The sequence below is a fragment of the Chiroxiphia lanceolata genome, chromosome 1 (genome assembly GCF_009829145.1).
Source record: "Chiroxiphia lanceolata isolate bChiLan1 chromosome 1, bChiLan1.pri, whole genome shotgun sequence".
Classification (NCBI taxonomy): Eukaryota; Metazoa; Chordata; class Aves; order Passeriformes; family Pipridae; genus Chiroxiphia; species Chiroxiphia lanceolata.
Window position 1 is genome coordinate 49,494,045 of NC_045637.1, and position 15,677 is coordinate 49,509,721.

General features: G+C 41.0%; 1 protein-coding gene across 1 annotated transcript in view; it reads right to left on the reverse strand.

Annotated features, from left to right (window-relative positions):
- Positions 1–4,365: 4,365 nt before the first annotated feature.
- The window catches only part of COLEC12 (collectin subfamily member 12), a 102,813-nt gene continuing 91,501 nt past the window's right edge, over positions 4,366–15,677 (reverse strand). Inside the window, exons 5-10 of the mRNA XM_032703672.1 lie at positions 14,164–15,210; positions 12,323–12,811; positions 11,573–11,709; positions 10,713–10,822; positions 8,873–9,018; positions 4,366–7,682 (exon numbers count right to left, since the gene is read on the reverse strand). Coding sequence (XP_032559563.1) covers positions 7,663–7,682; positions 8,873–9,018; positions 10,713–10,822; positions 11,573–11,709; positions 12,323–12,811; positions 14,164–15,210 — 1,949 coding nt within the window. The 3' untranslated portion in view covers positions 4,366–7,662. The remainder of the gene's footprint in view (positions 7,683–8,872; positions 9,019–10,712; positions 10,823–11,572; positions 11,710–12,322; positions 12,812–14,163; positions 15,211–15,677) is intronic.

Below are 15,677 nucleotides of genomic sequence, written 5' to 3' on the forward strand. Positions count from 1 at the left end.
GATTTACAGTTGGAATCAGACTTGAAAATAGCTTTTCAATTGCAGAGTCTGGCCCATCATAATGGCTTTCATTCAAAGCTTTGTCTGGGTAGAACAACAGCTGTTCTGCCTGTGGTTTTTCTTGTTTTATTTTATTTTTAGAATTTTCTCATATGTAAAATGCCACAAGATGGACACAGACGGGAGACCTTGTGGTGATATCTGAAATAAATAAAGTGCTCTCTTTCTCCACAGAAGGAGAGAGTTGATTTAGCTAGTGAAGAGCCCTGACCTTGACTTTTGACCACCTTCCCACTCCTAACATGGCTAATCTGGATAAAATAGGACGCTGAGATTCAGTCTGCCTTTGAAATTAGTTTTTTCCTCGAAATCACCAGCTGGTGACTGTTGAGAGTCCCGAAGTTTTGCACCTAAAGTTAAAAATTGGAGAAAGCCAGTGGCTGGTCATTTAAAAATGCCACTTTTTAGACAAATTCAATGGCATTTGAAATTGCAGTGTCTCTGGTGTTGAAATTCAACAATTGTCTGTTTTTTAAAAGTAAAGTATCTCCTTTTTATATCACTGATCCCTCTTTTTCAGTATCTGTACATTTCTGCAGCTGTTTGTTTACTAAAGATACATGTTTGACATTTCATAAAGTGCACCTGTTCAAATGTAGATACCAACGGGAGTTTAGTATGGAAACAGGAGTTGCAAGTCCAAATACTGCTGTGGACATATTTCCCACTGCAGACAGTGTTTTGTTGCTTGGAGACATACTGTATGTTCTTGTTTTTAATCTTTCTTCCAAAGTTGAGCTCTGTACATCTAATACAGATGAAAAACTAGAAAATATTCAGTGTTTCAAAACTTGTGTAGGAGGAAAAGGACATGGAGGAAAAACCAACCAACCAACCACCAAAACAAAAGCCCCAACCCAGCTCCCAGAGGGCTTGGAGCCACGAGGAATTTTTGTTTGTGCTGGGAAAGTATTACATGACTTCAGGCACCAACCGAATGACATGATTCTCTTGCAAGGCAAGGCTGTGTCCTTTTCAGAACCGAGAATGGGAATTACGAGAATCAGGACAGTGCCCTGTTATATTGTTTCTGAGAAGAGAGGTCCTCTGTGGTTGATCTTACTAGAAACCACGGTGAGAACATCAGGGTTCATTTTCCTTCTCAATCATTCTCTGTATTTTTCTCTTCTGCTTACTAGCTCTTCCTTTCTCTTTATCTCTCTTCCCCTTCTGTCCTCAAATCTTCTTTCTTTACCGTTTTTCCCTCTTATCTCCCACAATTTCCCTGAAATACAGCAGGCATGCAGAGTTGTCTCAGTCTGACCGAAGAGAGACCAGTGACAAAGCTGTATCTGTAGTTTTGTTCCACAAGCAGATAGCACTATGCTCTCTTGTTCAAATATCAGTTTGTGCTGTTCTCACAGGCATTAATCCAGGAACACTATTTGCCTGTTACAGTGGGATACTGCAATGCCAAGGGATGGTTTATCTGATTTCTACTTCCAGGCTTTTATTTTGACATTAAAAAAAAGTGGACAAAAATATATTGTTGCCATTCAGAAAAATAATTCATCATCTGTTTTATATGAGTGAGGGTAATAGAGCTGGAATTAAAGAAATGTCATCATTGCAATATGCCCAGACTTCTGAATGAGAGGGATTCCCGAATAAAATTCTTCCAAAGTCACATTTCGGACTTGCAGCTTCCATCAGTGGGACCTCTGGCAGGTCTGGTAGGAGCATGACTGTGAATGCAGGGAGTTTGGAAGCAATCCTCAGAGCCTGAATCACACTGATGTCTGAGCTGTGGATTTGCGCCTTGGCAGGACAGATAGAAAAAATAGAAGTCATATGCTAATCTCTGAATTGGAGATTTTAAGCTCTAACCTGAATTTAGATTCTGCTCTGGTGTAAACCCAGAATAAGTGTGCTTAAACTCAGACCTAGAGACTAATTTTTCAAATGCCGTATAAAATGTGGCAATGCCTTATAAAAAGCCAGGCACTTGTAACCTACTCTAATTCAGCAGGAAACCATCCTCTACACCCATTTTTTTGCACTCTGTCCTCTAGAAACACTAAGAGGAAAAGAGTATGGAAACTTCCACTATTCAACAAGATGCTCAGAGTGTCCTCAGATAATCCCTTGTGAAGCTCGATGGTGAGATGAGAGCCAGGCTCTGTCGTCAGGGCTCCCTGGCTGGTCAGAGGGATGTGCTTGTTCCCAACCATCCCTTACCGTGCCTCAAGATGAATGGCTCCACACTGACCACTACAATTACTTGACAGTCCCAAGAGAGATGCTATTTAAGCTAAACTATGGCACTGGAACCATAACAAATGTGTCTAAACTGGACATAATTGTATTCACAATGGTTATTAGAAGAAGACTCCTAATAAAGTTTTTGAAGAGCAGACAAAATGACTAAAGGGGCAAAGCAACCCCAAATTATTTTTAAAGTATAACTTGGTATGCTTCTTGGAAGATTTATTGAAGTTGGGCTGCAGAGGAGTCAATGGTCTCAGCAGTCCTTTAACCTTCCTTCTTCTGATCGAGGGGTCTCTTGGTAATTTAATGTCGTGTTAACTCTTACCCACACAGACAGACAGAGCCCTGTACTGCGCTGATGTTGCTCTGCTGTGATCACACTGAACTCTGCTCTTAAAAACAGCAGCAGAAATGGCCAACTTCCATATGCATGGTGATGTGGGAAAGATACGGTTCTATTTAATTTAGTACTGAAAAGTCCACTCCCCTCACTGACGTGTATGAAAAATAATTTGCTCTATGACAATGTTGTTTTCATTGGAAAAAGTCACCTCTAAAAATCATCTCCCCAATATACAAAACCAAAATCCCTAAAACTGAGACATTACAATGAATCATATTCTTGAAAATCTCCTTTTTCCTCCAGTCTCAAAATGGGGTTGGCAATACTTACATGCCTCTGGGAAGCTCTCTGGGTAAGAAAATCCTCACAGCATGAAAGATCTTCTCTAAAAAGAGCATTATTTGCCTAGTAATTTGCTTTTATTGTTCTGGTCTAAAAAAAAAAACCAACCCTACACACAAAATTTAGAGTGTTACACTGAGTTTATTTTGAAAAAGAAATCAAAGAATGGTTTTTTTCATCTCTGAGCCAGATGGACAGAAAAAAACAAACGTATTCCACCCTATGAAAGAAAACACATGAGAACTTTCAAAAAAATTTTTAGCCAAGTTTTTTTTTTTTTCCCTTTCCACTGAACAGCATGGAAAAAAATGAGAAGGAGATGGTGAATGAACAAATAGGCTCTGGTTTCAGAAAGGCCTGGTTTCTGGGGAACAAGGGTTTCGTACATAATGCATTGTGCTTTCCCATCTATAGTTACCCAAACTACCTCTGAGTGAGTGTGGGTAAGCACTGGAACCTCCTCTTCCCGCTCCTGCCCAAACCTTGGATGTCCCAATGGAGGGGAGTGCCAGGCATGGGCAGCTGTCCTACTGCTAGGCTTTCACCTGTGTGATCCCTGATACCTGTACGTGGCAGCACAGAGCCTGCTCCAGGGGCAGCTGGGCACCCCTGGAGGAGCAAACATCTCCAGGGGGCACAGAGACATCTGCAGAAGGGGGAGGGGGGAAACAAAGCAAGTCTGGAGGCTGGGGCTGGAGACATTTTGTTCCCTTTGGATGCTACAGCTGTGTGAGCTGCTGTGCTTTTAATCAAGGAAGCTTCACTGGGCAAAAGTGGTTTAGTTTTCTCACACCTGAGTTGACTCAGTCACCTTTCCCCTATTCCCTGCAGAGCAGTTTCCTCTGACAGCCAGTGGCTGCCCTCCAACAAGCTCCTTGCCTTGCTGGTGATTGGACACCACTTCTGTCACTTGCTAAGAACAGAGGAGCTACTTGCCGGAACAGAAAACTAAAGGAGGAGGCCAGCCACCTGAGTGAGAGAGGAATAGCAAGATCAGAGTAGCCATTATAAACAGCCAATTTAATGTAGTTACCATAATGGCTAATGTAGGGACTGATCCTGCTCTACTTAGGATATCCTTCACCTGGGGACCCATCTGAAATGCTTTGTCTGTGAGGACAGTAAACAGCAAAGGGAGTTCTTGCTTCTTCACCCCTTCTTAAAGGTCTTTTTCAGTTCTTACCTTTGAAACTATGTTCCCAGCACTGAGGTGCTGCAAGAAAAAGGCACAAAAAATGCAATTAAGAGATAAAATAGCCACAGTCATGTTTAGAACTAGGATGGTGTAAGTGAGAAGGAAGGCTTTAATGGAAAAAATTTTCATCAGATTTTTAATACCTATGAGTGCGTCTGGCTCCACATCTCTCTTGATTACGCACGCACGCACAGAGTAAACAACATTCACTTCCATGTCTCCACTTAGTCATACCTTTATTGGAACATTTGCAGGTATTATTTATAGACATCAAAGAGAATGAGAGTTTGAAATTTATAAGCTCTAATCAGCTGAAGGTGTTTCCAAATAAATTAATGAAACGAGTCAGAAATCACATTAAGAAATTCAGCACTGAATGTATATCACAATGACTTTGCACCCTCTCTGCCTTTTCCTCCTTTTCTTCCCAAAGTCTCAGTGCTTGCCAGGGTATATGAACTTGCATTTAGTTTGATGTAAAACAAGAAAAATGATGATGGGAATGTGTGCTCAGTAGGACAAGTTACAGTATTTGTGCATAAGAAGGCCAAAACTTGAGCTGGGACAGAATAATTTCCTGTCACTTAAAACTTTCCAAACAAACTGTGTTATCACTCAAACCATACAGAAAACAGGCTCAATGGGGATGTTTTCCCATTAAAGAGTGGCGGCTCTGACTTTCATGACAATTTTTTGGCCCATTCTGGTGTCCCGCTCACATCCCTGCCAATCTGTCCGTTCTGTGACAGGTTCCTGAGCTGTCTTAACACTCCCTTGGCCTTCTCAGTGATTTCAATCTTTGTTGCCACTTGACACCTCTGTTTCCCTCCTGCAGGAATCCTAAGTCAAAAGTATGGTCTGTCTCAGTCCACCTGGTTGCTCAGGACACTTTTTAAGGATGACTGGACATGCTAGGCATGCAACTGCAGCACCCCTCTCCAGCCAGTTTGCTGCACAGCTGCAGTCTTTGATTCAAACGTGTGAACAGAAGGTGTAAGTCCAGTCACATTTCATTTCTCAATGTCCTTAGCATGTCACTCCTCTAACTGGAAGACATTAGATGACTCTTGGATCATCTGATCTTGATATGTACCATCACTGCTATTGCTGAAGGAAGAGAAGGATGAAATCGGGGCAAGGAAGCAGTACAGCTTGGGCTTAAACAGGGTTTCTCTTTAGCTTCTTTTGGTGAGAGAAGTTTATGATATCGGTAAAAAGCAGGAAGAATGTCATTTAATGTGGCAGATGCTCCAAAGGGGGTTATTTCACCCAAATAAGCCAACATTCAAAACAAAGGTAGCAGTGCTTCTATTTCAGTGTGGCTCTGCAAGGCTCCACTCACCAGGGTTTGTGAGGCTCTCTGGGCATGCAAAATAATAGTTTTTTAACTCATTATCCAAAAATAGCAGTTTAACATTATCTCCATAGACATTGTGTAAATATATATGTAAACAGTACAGAATGCATCTACATGCGACTCCCAGGTACAGCATGACAAGAGTGTACGGAAGAATCAAGTTGTATTCAAAACCTGATGAAAAAGCCAAAAGAAAAGCCTCAGGAAATCCAGACTGTCTGAAGAAAAGCCCTGCCTCCAAGATGGCATGGTTTCTGCAGCTGAAATGCACAAACCTCTCACTTTTAATTAAGCATCTGAAATTTTTTTGTTGTTCCTGTCTCATATCTAATTTGTACCCAGAGGACAGCTTCCCAAATCTAATATTTTGTGTATTTTTAAAGAAAATCATAATTAAAATTTAAAATACTGGAGAGAGGGTGAGACGTAGGGAAGCAGCAGTCTTTAATTGGTTGGGTTTAGGAGCAATATTTGAAAATCTGAAGTACAAAATCTTGTCTGTTTCCAACAGAGCTGGAGTATTTCAACAAATTTATCTGCATTCAGCCAAGGTAAACGGCAGGTCAGGAGGCAATGGAAAAACATCTCTCCTTCCCAAGAAGCCGAAACAACTTCCTTCATCATATAGCATGTGGACATGCAAAGAGTACAAAAACTGGGAACCAATACAAGAGTTTCTGCTAATGAATTTAACTGCTTATTTTTTTAATTTGTGATAAGCAACGCTGCTGCCTAGACAACGGCACACGGGACTGTGGAGGAAACTGGCTGTGTAATGATATCATCTCCTTCTGTTTTGCAGCATATTTTATTTTCTACTTTGTTTGGGAGAGAAGTACTGGTCCAAGAAAACAGAGAGATTGATTTACAAAGCACTTAGGAGAAGTGCAAGTTTATTGGACTTTTCTGAGTATGGCATGTCCTTCTTACCAGATCTTGAAATGTCTTAAAAACAAACATATTTCAATGTGTGCAGCTTCTTTGTTTTTCTTTCCATAAAGTCTCTGAGCTGGGCTTGACTTGCAGTACGTGTAGCACCTACTGGGGCAGAATTCCTTACAAGAAGGGAGAAGGAATGAAAACATTTCAAAATCATTCTCAAAAGCTGGTGATTTACTTCCGTGGCATTTTCTCATGAGTGGAAGGAATGTAGGATGGCAGGATGGCAGGCAGGCAGGAAAGCAGGCAGGCTGGATAGAAGGGAGGTAGGCAAGCAGGAAGGCAGGCAGGAAGGCAGAAAAGGCAGCAAGGTAGGAAGGCAGGCAGGCAGGCAGGAAGGAAGGAAGGAAGGAAGAAAAGAAGGAAGGAAGGAAAAGCTTTTATTAACATGGTCAGTGGAACACTGGCTGTGATCAGAGCTATTGGGTATCTAGTCCTTAGTCAACTTAATTGTTACACACACAGACTAGATTGCATATAGTAAGGAAAACACTACCTAAAATCTGCTTTAAAAGTTATTTAACCAGAACAAATCATCTGGGAAAGTACAAATATTTCTAAATGGAAAAATATTTCTCTACTGCTGAGCTAGGCCTGACAGCAAACCTTAATGAATTATTAGTACCTTTATTGTTTTCTTTGGCCCCTGTGCACTATATTTGTAAAAAAAGTCAGTAAAAAAGAGAACAATTGTAAAAAGCAAATATTTTGTACAAAAATACAAAGTTTTAAAAGCTCTTAAAAGTATATTCCATATTATTGATAAGAGTTGGACTATATATATATATTTATATAAAATCTATATATTCGTGTATCTGTATAATTTTCCTACATTTGGGATTTTAGCAAATGAAACAACTGTTTACACAGTTGCTTTATATGTTTTTCTATATGAGTGACCAACAGTCTTACTCAGATTGATGGAATGTCTTTTCTCAGAAGACACAAGTTGCTTATGTACGTGGTTACTAGTCGGGAAGAAAACCTATAACAGAATTAGCCCAACGGTATTTCTTGATGCTGTGGGTTGAAAGGCCTTGAATAATTGCAGGATGCTGGAGAAGAGTTGCTTCCTTTATGCTTTTAAATCAGTTTTCAGTGCTTGCTTTTTTCTTTTTTTTTAATATTTAATTTTGGAAGTCGATGCTGCTCTCTCCCAGGATTTTCTTCTTTACGTAGATTTTTATAACATGTAGGTATCTGTAAAGTCACAGCCTATTACACGCCAAATATTTGCCCTAGAGTTTGAGAGAAAAAAGAAAAACAAAGAGAAAAAAAAGCTTGTAAAAAACCTGTGAAGATTAACCAAATTTGCAAAAAGAAAACTTACAGAGATCAAGGTATGTAAAAAATTTAAGAAGATTCATATTCAGATCCTGTATGTCCTGGAGGATAAATATTTGTAAACCATGAAGTTTTCTTAAAATAACAAATGTATGTAGGAAAACTAGAGCAAATTACATTATTACTTACACATGGTCCTTCATTCTGGGCATCCAAACAGACTTATACACACACAAAGCTTGTTCAGCACTTTGTTTTGTTTTGGTTTAAGGGGCATTTCTATGGATGGGATGTAATTTTGGCTCTAGCTGACATTTATGTCTGCCTTCTCTGAAATTCAGCCGACAAGTTTCCAACTGGAGCAATGTTTAAACAGGTTGTATGGAGGAGATACTGTTTCAGGCAGAGCCCCACCATGAACACAAACACCACCTAGTTCAGTCATGATGTGGCTGAGCTCTAAGCAGCCATGTGAACCACCTGTCCCCTGCTCTTGCAGAAATGACTGTATCAACAAAAAGAGATACCCTGTGGCAATGACCTGGGCTACTGCTCGGCCACACTGGCAGTTTATGAGTCCTTCACTCCAGCTGCAAGAGATGAATTGCTGGTCTGTGGACCCAACTTATCAGTCCTATGGGACATCTCCAGGTACTGATGGGAATTGTAAGACCTCCTCAGCAGTCATCAAGTGCTTCCTGTTGCACAAACTCTCAAAACGAAGTCTTTCTGGTGTTTGAAGGCTGGTGCCTGAGTCATCCCAAGTTCAGCTTGTCCTGTTGCATGGCCATTGAGACTATAAAAACATCTTCCAGTGTGACTAGGGTCTTGAGCACGTGCCAAATCATGTCTGAAATTCTAGGCATGTTTAAAGTCTACAGGAGATGGTCAAGATGCAGAGTATGCCATGGCTACGGCCAGCTTTGAGATTGCTCTTTCCGAGTGCAATAAATCTAGTACCTACATCACTCAAAGTATTAGAAATGCACATATTGGGCTGGATCAGAGTAGAAGTGCTCCACATGTGATTCCCCTCTTCCTCAACAAGGTACTGCCATTGCATTTAGCCTTGATCTTCTCACCTCTAGCTGTGGGACAGTTACTATGGACATGGTGAAATAATTAAACCAAGTGCCTTGCTTACCTTTGTCCATGTCTTTTTCACAAATGAAATTGTTAACATCTTCACAGTAGAAGTCATTCCAGAGCCCAGCATAGATCAACCCGGCACAATCTTCCCCTGGCCCATGCCCATGACTCCAGTTATCAGGCTGCCCAGTTTTCCAGTTTCTTTCAACGAAAAAGCAAGAGATATGATTGCACAACACAGCACACATGGCAGCTTTTCACCACAAGAAATTAACGAAAACATCATGAGATCTGTTCTGAACGGGAAATACACATTGAAACAAACAATACATGACTCTTGCTGAAAATGGAAAACAGATGTATTACAGACAAGGGAATCTATTCGGCCTTGGGCTGCCAAAACTCAGAGACCTAAATTTAGACTGATGAACTTTATTTTAGTTTCTGAATGTACATGCACACACAGTGGGAGTGCTCCATGCTCCATGTGCATTGCTCCAAGCCTGCAAAACCTGCACACTGCATTCCTGTTGGCAGCTGGGACTGAGAAGAGCCCACAAGCTCCCAGGTACTGCCAAGATGGCAACACCCTGCCCTTGCTCACTGCAAAGGCACTCAGCTCTCTGACTGAACCAGGGCATCTTGGGAGGAACGGAAAAGATGTACGTGTTTGAGGGACACATGCTAGGATGGGAAGGGAATTTTTTTGACTTATAAGGAATGTACAGAGTATATATACATACATCTTTTTGAGATCATTAACTTTGGTGGTGAAACTGAACACAGCATTTGTAAAAAATCTTGCAGCAAGTGTTTCCTCATCCTGTTTTTGTTTAATGAATGAGAAACACTTCCAACCTCAGGACTTAAAAGCTCCATTTTACTGAAGAAACAGGTTGTTGAAGGGAGCTTGTGGTTGCTGGCTGACACAGTCCATGCTCAGCTAAAAAACATGCCTGCCTGACACAGTGTCCAACCAGGCACCTGGAAGGACACACAGCTTTCCAGAAGTAATGAAATACTCTGAAAATCAGTAACCAACAGCTCTGAGGTTACACCAGAGCACCTAAAACCATGGTATAGTGGAAACTGATTAAAAGCAGTGCCTGAAGTGGGAATCAGTCACAGTGCTGCCATAAAGAGAAAGACAGATGAAAATGGGGAGGGAGAAAAAAGGGAAAATATTATGGCTCATTTGAAATGCATCTGACTTTTTCCGTGTTTTTTCATGTAAATGAACACCAATGAGATCACAGCTAATCATTTTGTAACATCTGACTGTCTGTAGTCTGTTTTTCTGAAGCACAGCATGCTCGGCTCTATAAACTCTTTAGTCTACTCCTCAGTATTAAAAATTTGGGTGGTTGCAATCTGTTCCATTTAGGACAAATTAGGTGTAGCTCTAGGATTCCTGGAGAGCTGCCAACTCAGTTCTCAGCTGGCCAAAGCATAGACATCCTTATTTCATGCATTTTCCTTATGTTTAATGCTTTCCACTCGGATTTGGGCTTTATCTAAGGACTGGTCATTTTTTATCAGAATGAGTACTCTATTTATAGCCAGTTGTAATGCAAATAAGGAAAATTCAAACCAAAACAGTTAAACTGTCTGTGCTTTCCATCTCAACTTTGTAATAAAAGTCAGGAGCAAACATTTTGGCAAGAAACACTGCACTGTTTAGTTATGTGATTCTTTCATTCAACATTCAGTTTTCTTTCTGGCAAGGAAAGAAAGCCTTGTGCAAGGAGAAGGGAGAGAGGAAAAAAACGTTCAACAACACCCTCAGTAACAAATTACATCATTGGCATCTACAGCCATCTGGATCCATTGGACAATTTCTAGATGCTGCTTTTAGAAGTGTCAGCAAGAGTGGTAGCAGTATTTTATTTACGTACGTGTAAACTGGTAAGGATCCATCCAGCCATCTCCATTCATTTTCCTTCTCTGAATCCGTTAGTCCAATCCAGAAGCTGCCCTTCCCAAAAATCTGCCTTTTTATCCATTGCTGTGAAAGAAAGATCTTAGTCCATAACAAGAACAACTGTCTTTGGAGCCAATAAGCTACACTGGTTTCATGAATGTCTTGTTATCAGAATAGGAAGGGCCAGAGAAATTTTTTTAAACTGAAGATATGTGTCGGAAGTTGGTCTTGTGACCCCTTGCCCAAAGTAGAATCCATTGCTGTGTTTGCATATGAGATAGAGAGAGCTAAGCATGAAAATTAGGTTGACATAAAGTCACATCTAACATCTTATAGATACAAATTGAAAAAAACCCACAAAGAGTAAGCAGTTGCACCTTGACATCCCCACTGCTGCGTTGAATAGTATTAAAAGTAAAGTTAGATTTATAGTCAGATTAAAAATATTCTTGGGTCACAGTAGTCTTAGGCTGCATGTATTAAATAAGACAATTTAAATTACATTCACTGATGCAAAAAATGTATTTTTGATAATATGCAAGGCACAATGGATTTCATCTTTAAGGGTTCAAAACTTCTACAATTCTCAGCAACCTTTCTGACTGCTCTGTGCCCACCACCTTCAGGGTCAGCACCAGCTCTGTTCACACTGCCATTCTGCAGAAGGAGAAGCTGCTGATCAAAAAGAGGGTGGACAAAATGCTAATGAGTCAATCACTGTGTCTACTTCACTATATGAATTCATGATGCTCTCAGCTTCACACTTACCTTGTGGTTTCCACATGTTAAACAACTTCAAACTCTCCTTGAAAAACAGAAATAGAAGATACTTACCTGCTCCTCTTTGTTGTTGATGATAACCAAGCGTGATGCTTTCTCTTCACAGAATAACTTTGCCTCTTCAAAAATTTCTCTTTCAATTGAAAAGTAGTAGCACTTTTCTGTATAATTTTTCCAATGAGGAGAACAACCTGTGATGTGAATTTTTTTGTGTTAAGCCTGTCATTGATAAGTAAACAGGCCAATAATAGGGCCAATAATAAGTGGAGGAACACATACCCATCTACAGAATGCTGCTTCCTAAAGTACTTACAAACAGTTCAGAAATTTACTTAATAGGATCCTGATTGGGTAAAATCAAGTCTAAACTGTGTGGCCAAGGGAATTATGTATTACTCACAATACTGCCACCTTTTCTTTAGCCATAAACTTTAACTTATATCAGTTTCAGGTCATCAGAAAGAAGACCAACACGTATGGTTTCACTTAACAGCACTCTTTGTGCCTAGAGGAGCTGTGGATGCCCCATCCCTGGAAATGTTGAAGGCCAGGCTGAATGGGGCTTTGAGCAACCTGGTCTAGTGGAAGGTATGCCTGTACATGGCAAGGGGGGTTGGAACTAGATAGTCTTTCATGTTCCCTCCAACTCAAGCCATTCTGTGATTCTATGATGATTCTCTGAAATCCCAGAGACTTAGTCTAAGGCAGGTAAAGTTATTTGAAGCAGTAACTAAGTGGTGAGCACTGTCTGCTACATGTACCTGTATGTCAGCGGAAGGTGGATGCAGTGTGTTGATATCTTACCATTAGCCTCGGGTACTGACGTGGGTTCACTCTGTAGTGCCATTGGCATCCCTGGACCTGGTGGCCCTGGTGGGCCAGGTGGCCCCTTTGGACCAGGCAGCCCAGGGACTCCAGGTAGTCCGGGTAGTCCTCGAGGTCCTGGTACCCCTGGTTCTCCCACAGTTCCTTGCAGGCCTTGAAATCCTGGTGGGCCTTGAGGCCCAGGTGGACCATCCTTGCCTTGTGGACCTGGTGGCCCTGGGTCTCCACTTGGTCCAGGCAGACCAGTCTTGCCAGGAGAACCTCTCTGACCTTTGGAGCCAGGCGATCCTCTTGAACCTTTCCCTCCTTTTTCTCCTGGTGGTCCAGCTGGCCCAGGTGGGCCCTTCTCACCTGCAGGTCCTGGTGGTCCAGGCTCTCCTTTCTCTCCTTTTTGTCCTTTTAGGCCAGCGGGGCCAAGAGGACCTGGAGGGCCTCTGTCACCTTTAGGTCCCCTGGGACCAGGAGGACCTGAAACAATGTAAACATGCAAAGTAGGAATATGCATAGAAAACAAAACAAAAAGCCCACACGGGGTCCTTGTTTAGTACATGTCAGACCAGCAACACTGGATATTTAACAATGCAGGAGCCAGGCTAAGAGTTGCTTCCACCAGTGCTTATAACAGTACATCTGCTTCCCAGTTTCTCTACTGTTGCTCTTTCATCAGCCTTCACGAAATACGGGATACTGTGCCCCAGGTGACCAGCCAAGGTGTCACTCCCTGCAAGACACACTCTGTACTATTGATGCACATGGTCCTGTGTGTTGATGGTCCTGTTTCCTCGCTCTGCCACCCTCCCTTTTCCTTCTAGTCTCACCTCTCTGCTCTTAGACCTCAGGACTTTTTCTCCTGACCCTGTCTGCTGCTCTGTCAATAACAGAATGTCAAAAAGATGGCTAGTGAGCAATAGACCAACTGTGGGAAAGACCAGAAGCTGCTAACTGTCCAGCTATAACAGGACAGGGAACAATAACCCCCAACAGGAAATGGCAATACTGTGACAGCAATAAACAACAAAACAATTTTTGATTCTGATCACGGCTGAGCAAATCCCTTGTCAATGCCTTCCCACCCCCCACCACCCATCTACATAATTTAAACTCCTCCAGAGATAAATTCCCAAACTGGAATCATTTAGTCTTGGTTGAAATGAGAACGGTTAGGGTTACTGACATGTAATCTTGGCTGTAATTCAGCCTTAGCTTATTTGGAGCACTGGATTTATATTTGTGATTAGTTCAACCTGACTGGTTCACATCAGGTTGGAAATATGAGCGTTCTTTTCATTTGGGATAATACTTGGCTGGGAGAAACCTCCTAAACCTGATGCCATTTATTTCTGGAGAAAATAAAATATCCCAAGATTAAAAACTAAATAAAGTAGGATGTTTTCTGGCAGACTAACAACTGGCTTAAAGTGAAATAGTAACGTGTTTTTCAGCAAGGGTGGACCTTTCTGGGAATAGTCCAACACATATTTTTTAGCCATTTCCTTCTTAGCAGGGATTGGTTTCTTGAGGTTCCACACCTTTACTTGCTTATTTTAGAAACTAAATCAAAAGCAGATCCAGTCAGTTAGTCAGACAGAATAAAATTTTGCTAAGTCAGAACCTTCTTTCATAACATCTCCATTTTAGCTATGTAAAGAAGGCATAGAAAAATTAGTAAGGAAAATTCAAGCTACATGTACATTTCCAAAGTTTTGGATTAGATAACGAAAAACCCCAAAACTCTGTATCAGCATGCACTAACTTCCACAGAACTAAAGAAGTAATGCAAGTAGGAATTCAGCATAGACATCATTTGGGAAGCTGCATACCTTGTAGGATAGTGAAGTTCTTGATGAGCTGGCCATGTTTGGAATCTACCAGCTTCATTTCTTCCATGATTACTGACAAATTGGCAACTTCAACATCTAACCTTGACCTCATCAGATCCTGTTGCACCTTGAGAGATGCAGAGTCTATGCGAATATTGGCTAATGTGCTGTTCATAAAAATCAGCTCATCTGAATGTTTACTTAAGGTGTCTGTACAAGTTGTCCTGAGCTCATTGAGATTGCTGGTCAGTGTCCGTAGATGATGAGCAGTGTAGCTGATGTTGCTAAGGATATTGACTATATCAGTTTCAAAGACTTGGAGCCTTTCTTCTAGATGGCTGAATTTGGCAGCAGTTCTGTTTTCATATCCTTTATGCTGTTCCTGGAGATCCTTTAGATTTTGCTCGTTGGCTTGGGCAATTGTGGTGATGTTCTCTATTTGCCCACTGAAGGAGCTGAGCTGATTGTTCATGTCTTCAAGGGTATCATTGTTAGCTTTTGCCAATGCTGAATTGTTGGCGGCCAAAGTCTGTAAATTCTGTAGTTTCTCCTTAAGCCAGTCGGTGTCCTTCCGGGCTTGAAGGACAACCTGCTGCAGATTTTGAAAGTCATTCTTGATTTTTAGAATAGCCAAGCTTGTATCTTCCATTGACTTCTGCAGGACACTGATAAGATTTCTTTGCTGTATTTGAGTCAGGTTTAAGTTGTTCAGGTTCATGATGACCACATTATGAGAATGCACTTGGTTTTGCAGGTTTGTTTGGATATTACTTGTGTCTTGTTGAAGATTGTTGATATAGCCAGTATATGACTGAAGAGTCTTATTAACACTGATGATCATGAAAGAGTTACTGTCTAAGGCACTTTTCATTTGGCTCTGTCTATCATCTAATGCATTTCCAGACTCTTGGAGCTTCTCCAGTGTATCTTTGTTTCTGGTAGTTTTTTCTGCAATGTCATGAAGCTGCTGACGAAGAGCCAGAATGTCAGATCTGAAGCTGGACAGTTCAGTGTTAGTATTCAAGGCTTTTTGTCCAGCTTGGTCATCTGTTGTACAGGAAAAAAATTTGAAAGTCTTTAGGATAAGATTTTTTAAAATACAGTATAAAACAGCACAGTGTATTTTAAGTACAGTCAGACTGACAAACTGCTCAGTAGAACTTCTGTCTTTTCCAGCAAAGAGAAACCACTAAGCAAAGTTCTGCCACTAGACAGAGGAAAAAAGCAAAGAGGAATCATGTCTTGCTGAGGAAAACAAAACAGTGATTCTGTATTCATGTATGGGAAAACTATTGTTAGCAATTGATGAGTATATGGACTCAAATAATGCTGCATTCTGACTGAAAACTGAACGGTAAACAGAATTCAAAACATTAAACGGGTATCAGTAAGTGTATGTTTTGAAGTTACAACTGGATTTTGCTGAAAGCTCAGGAGTTTATTTTTGCTGTTCATGTTTTCTTCCTCTTGGCAGGTGGAAAATCTTCACTGTGATTTAGTACATATAGTTTCCT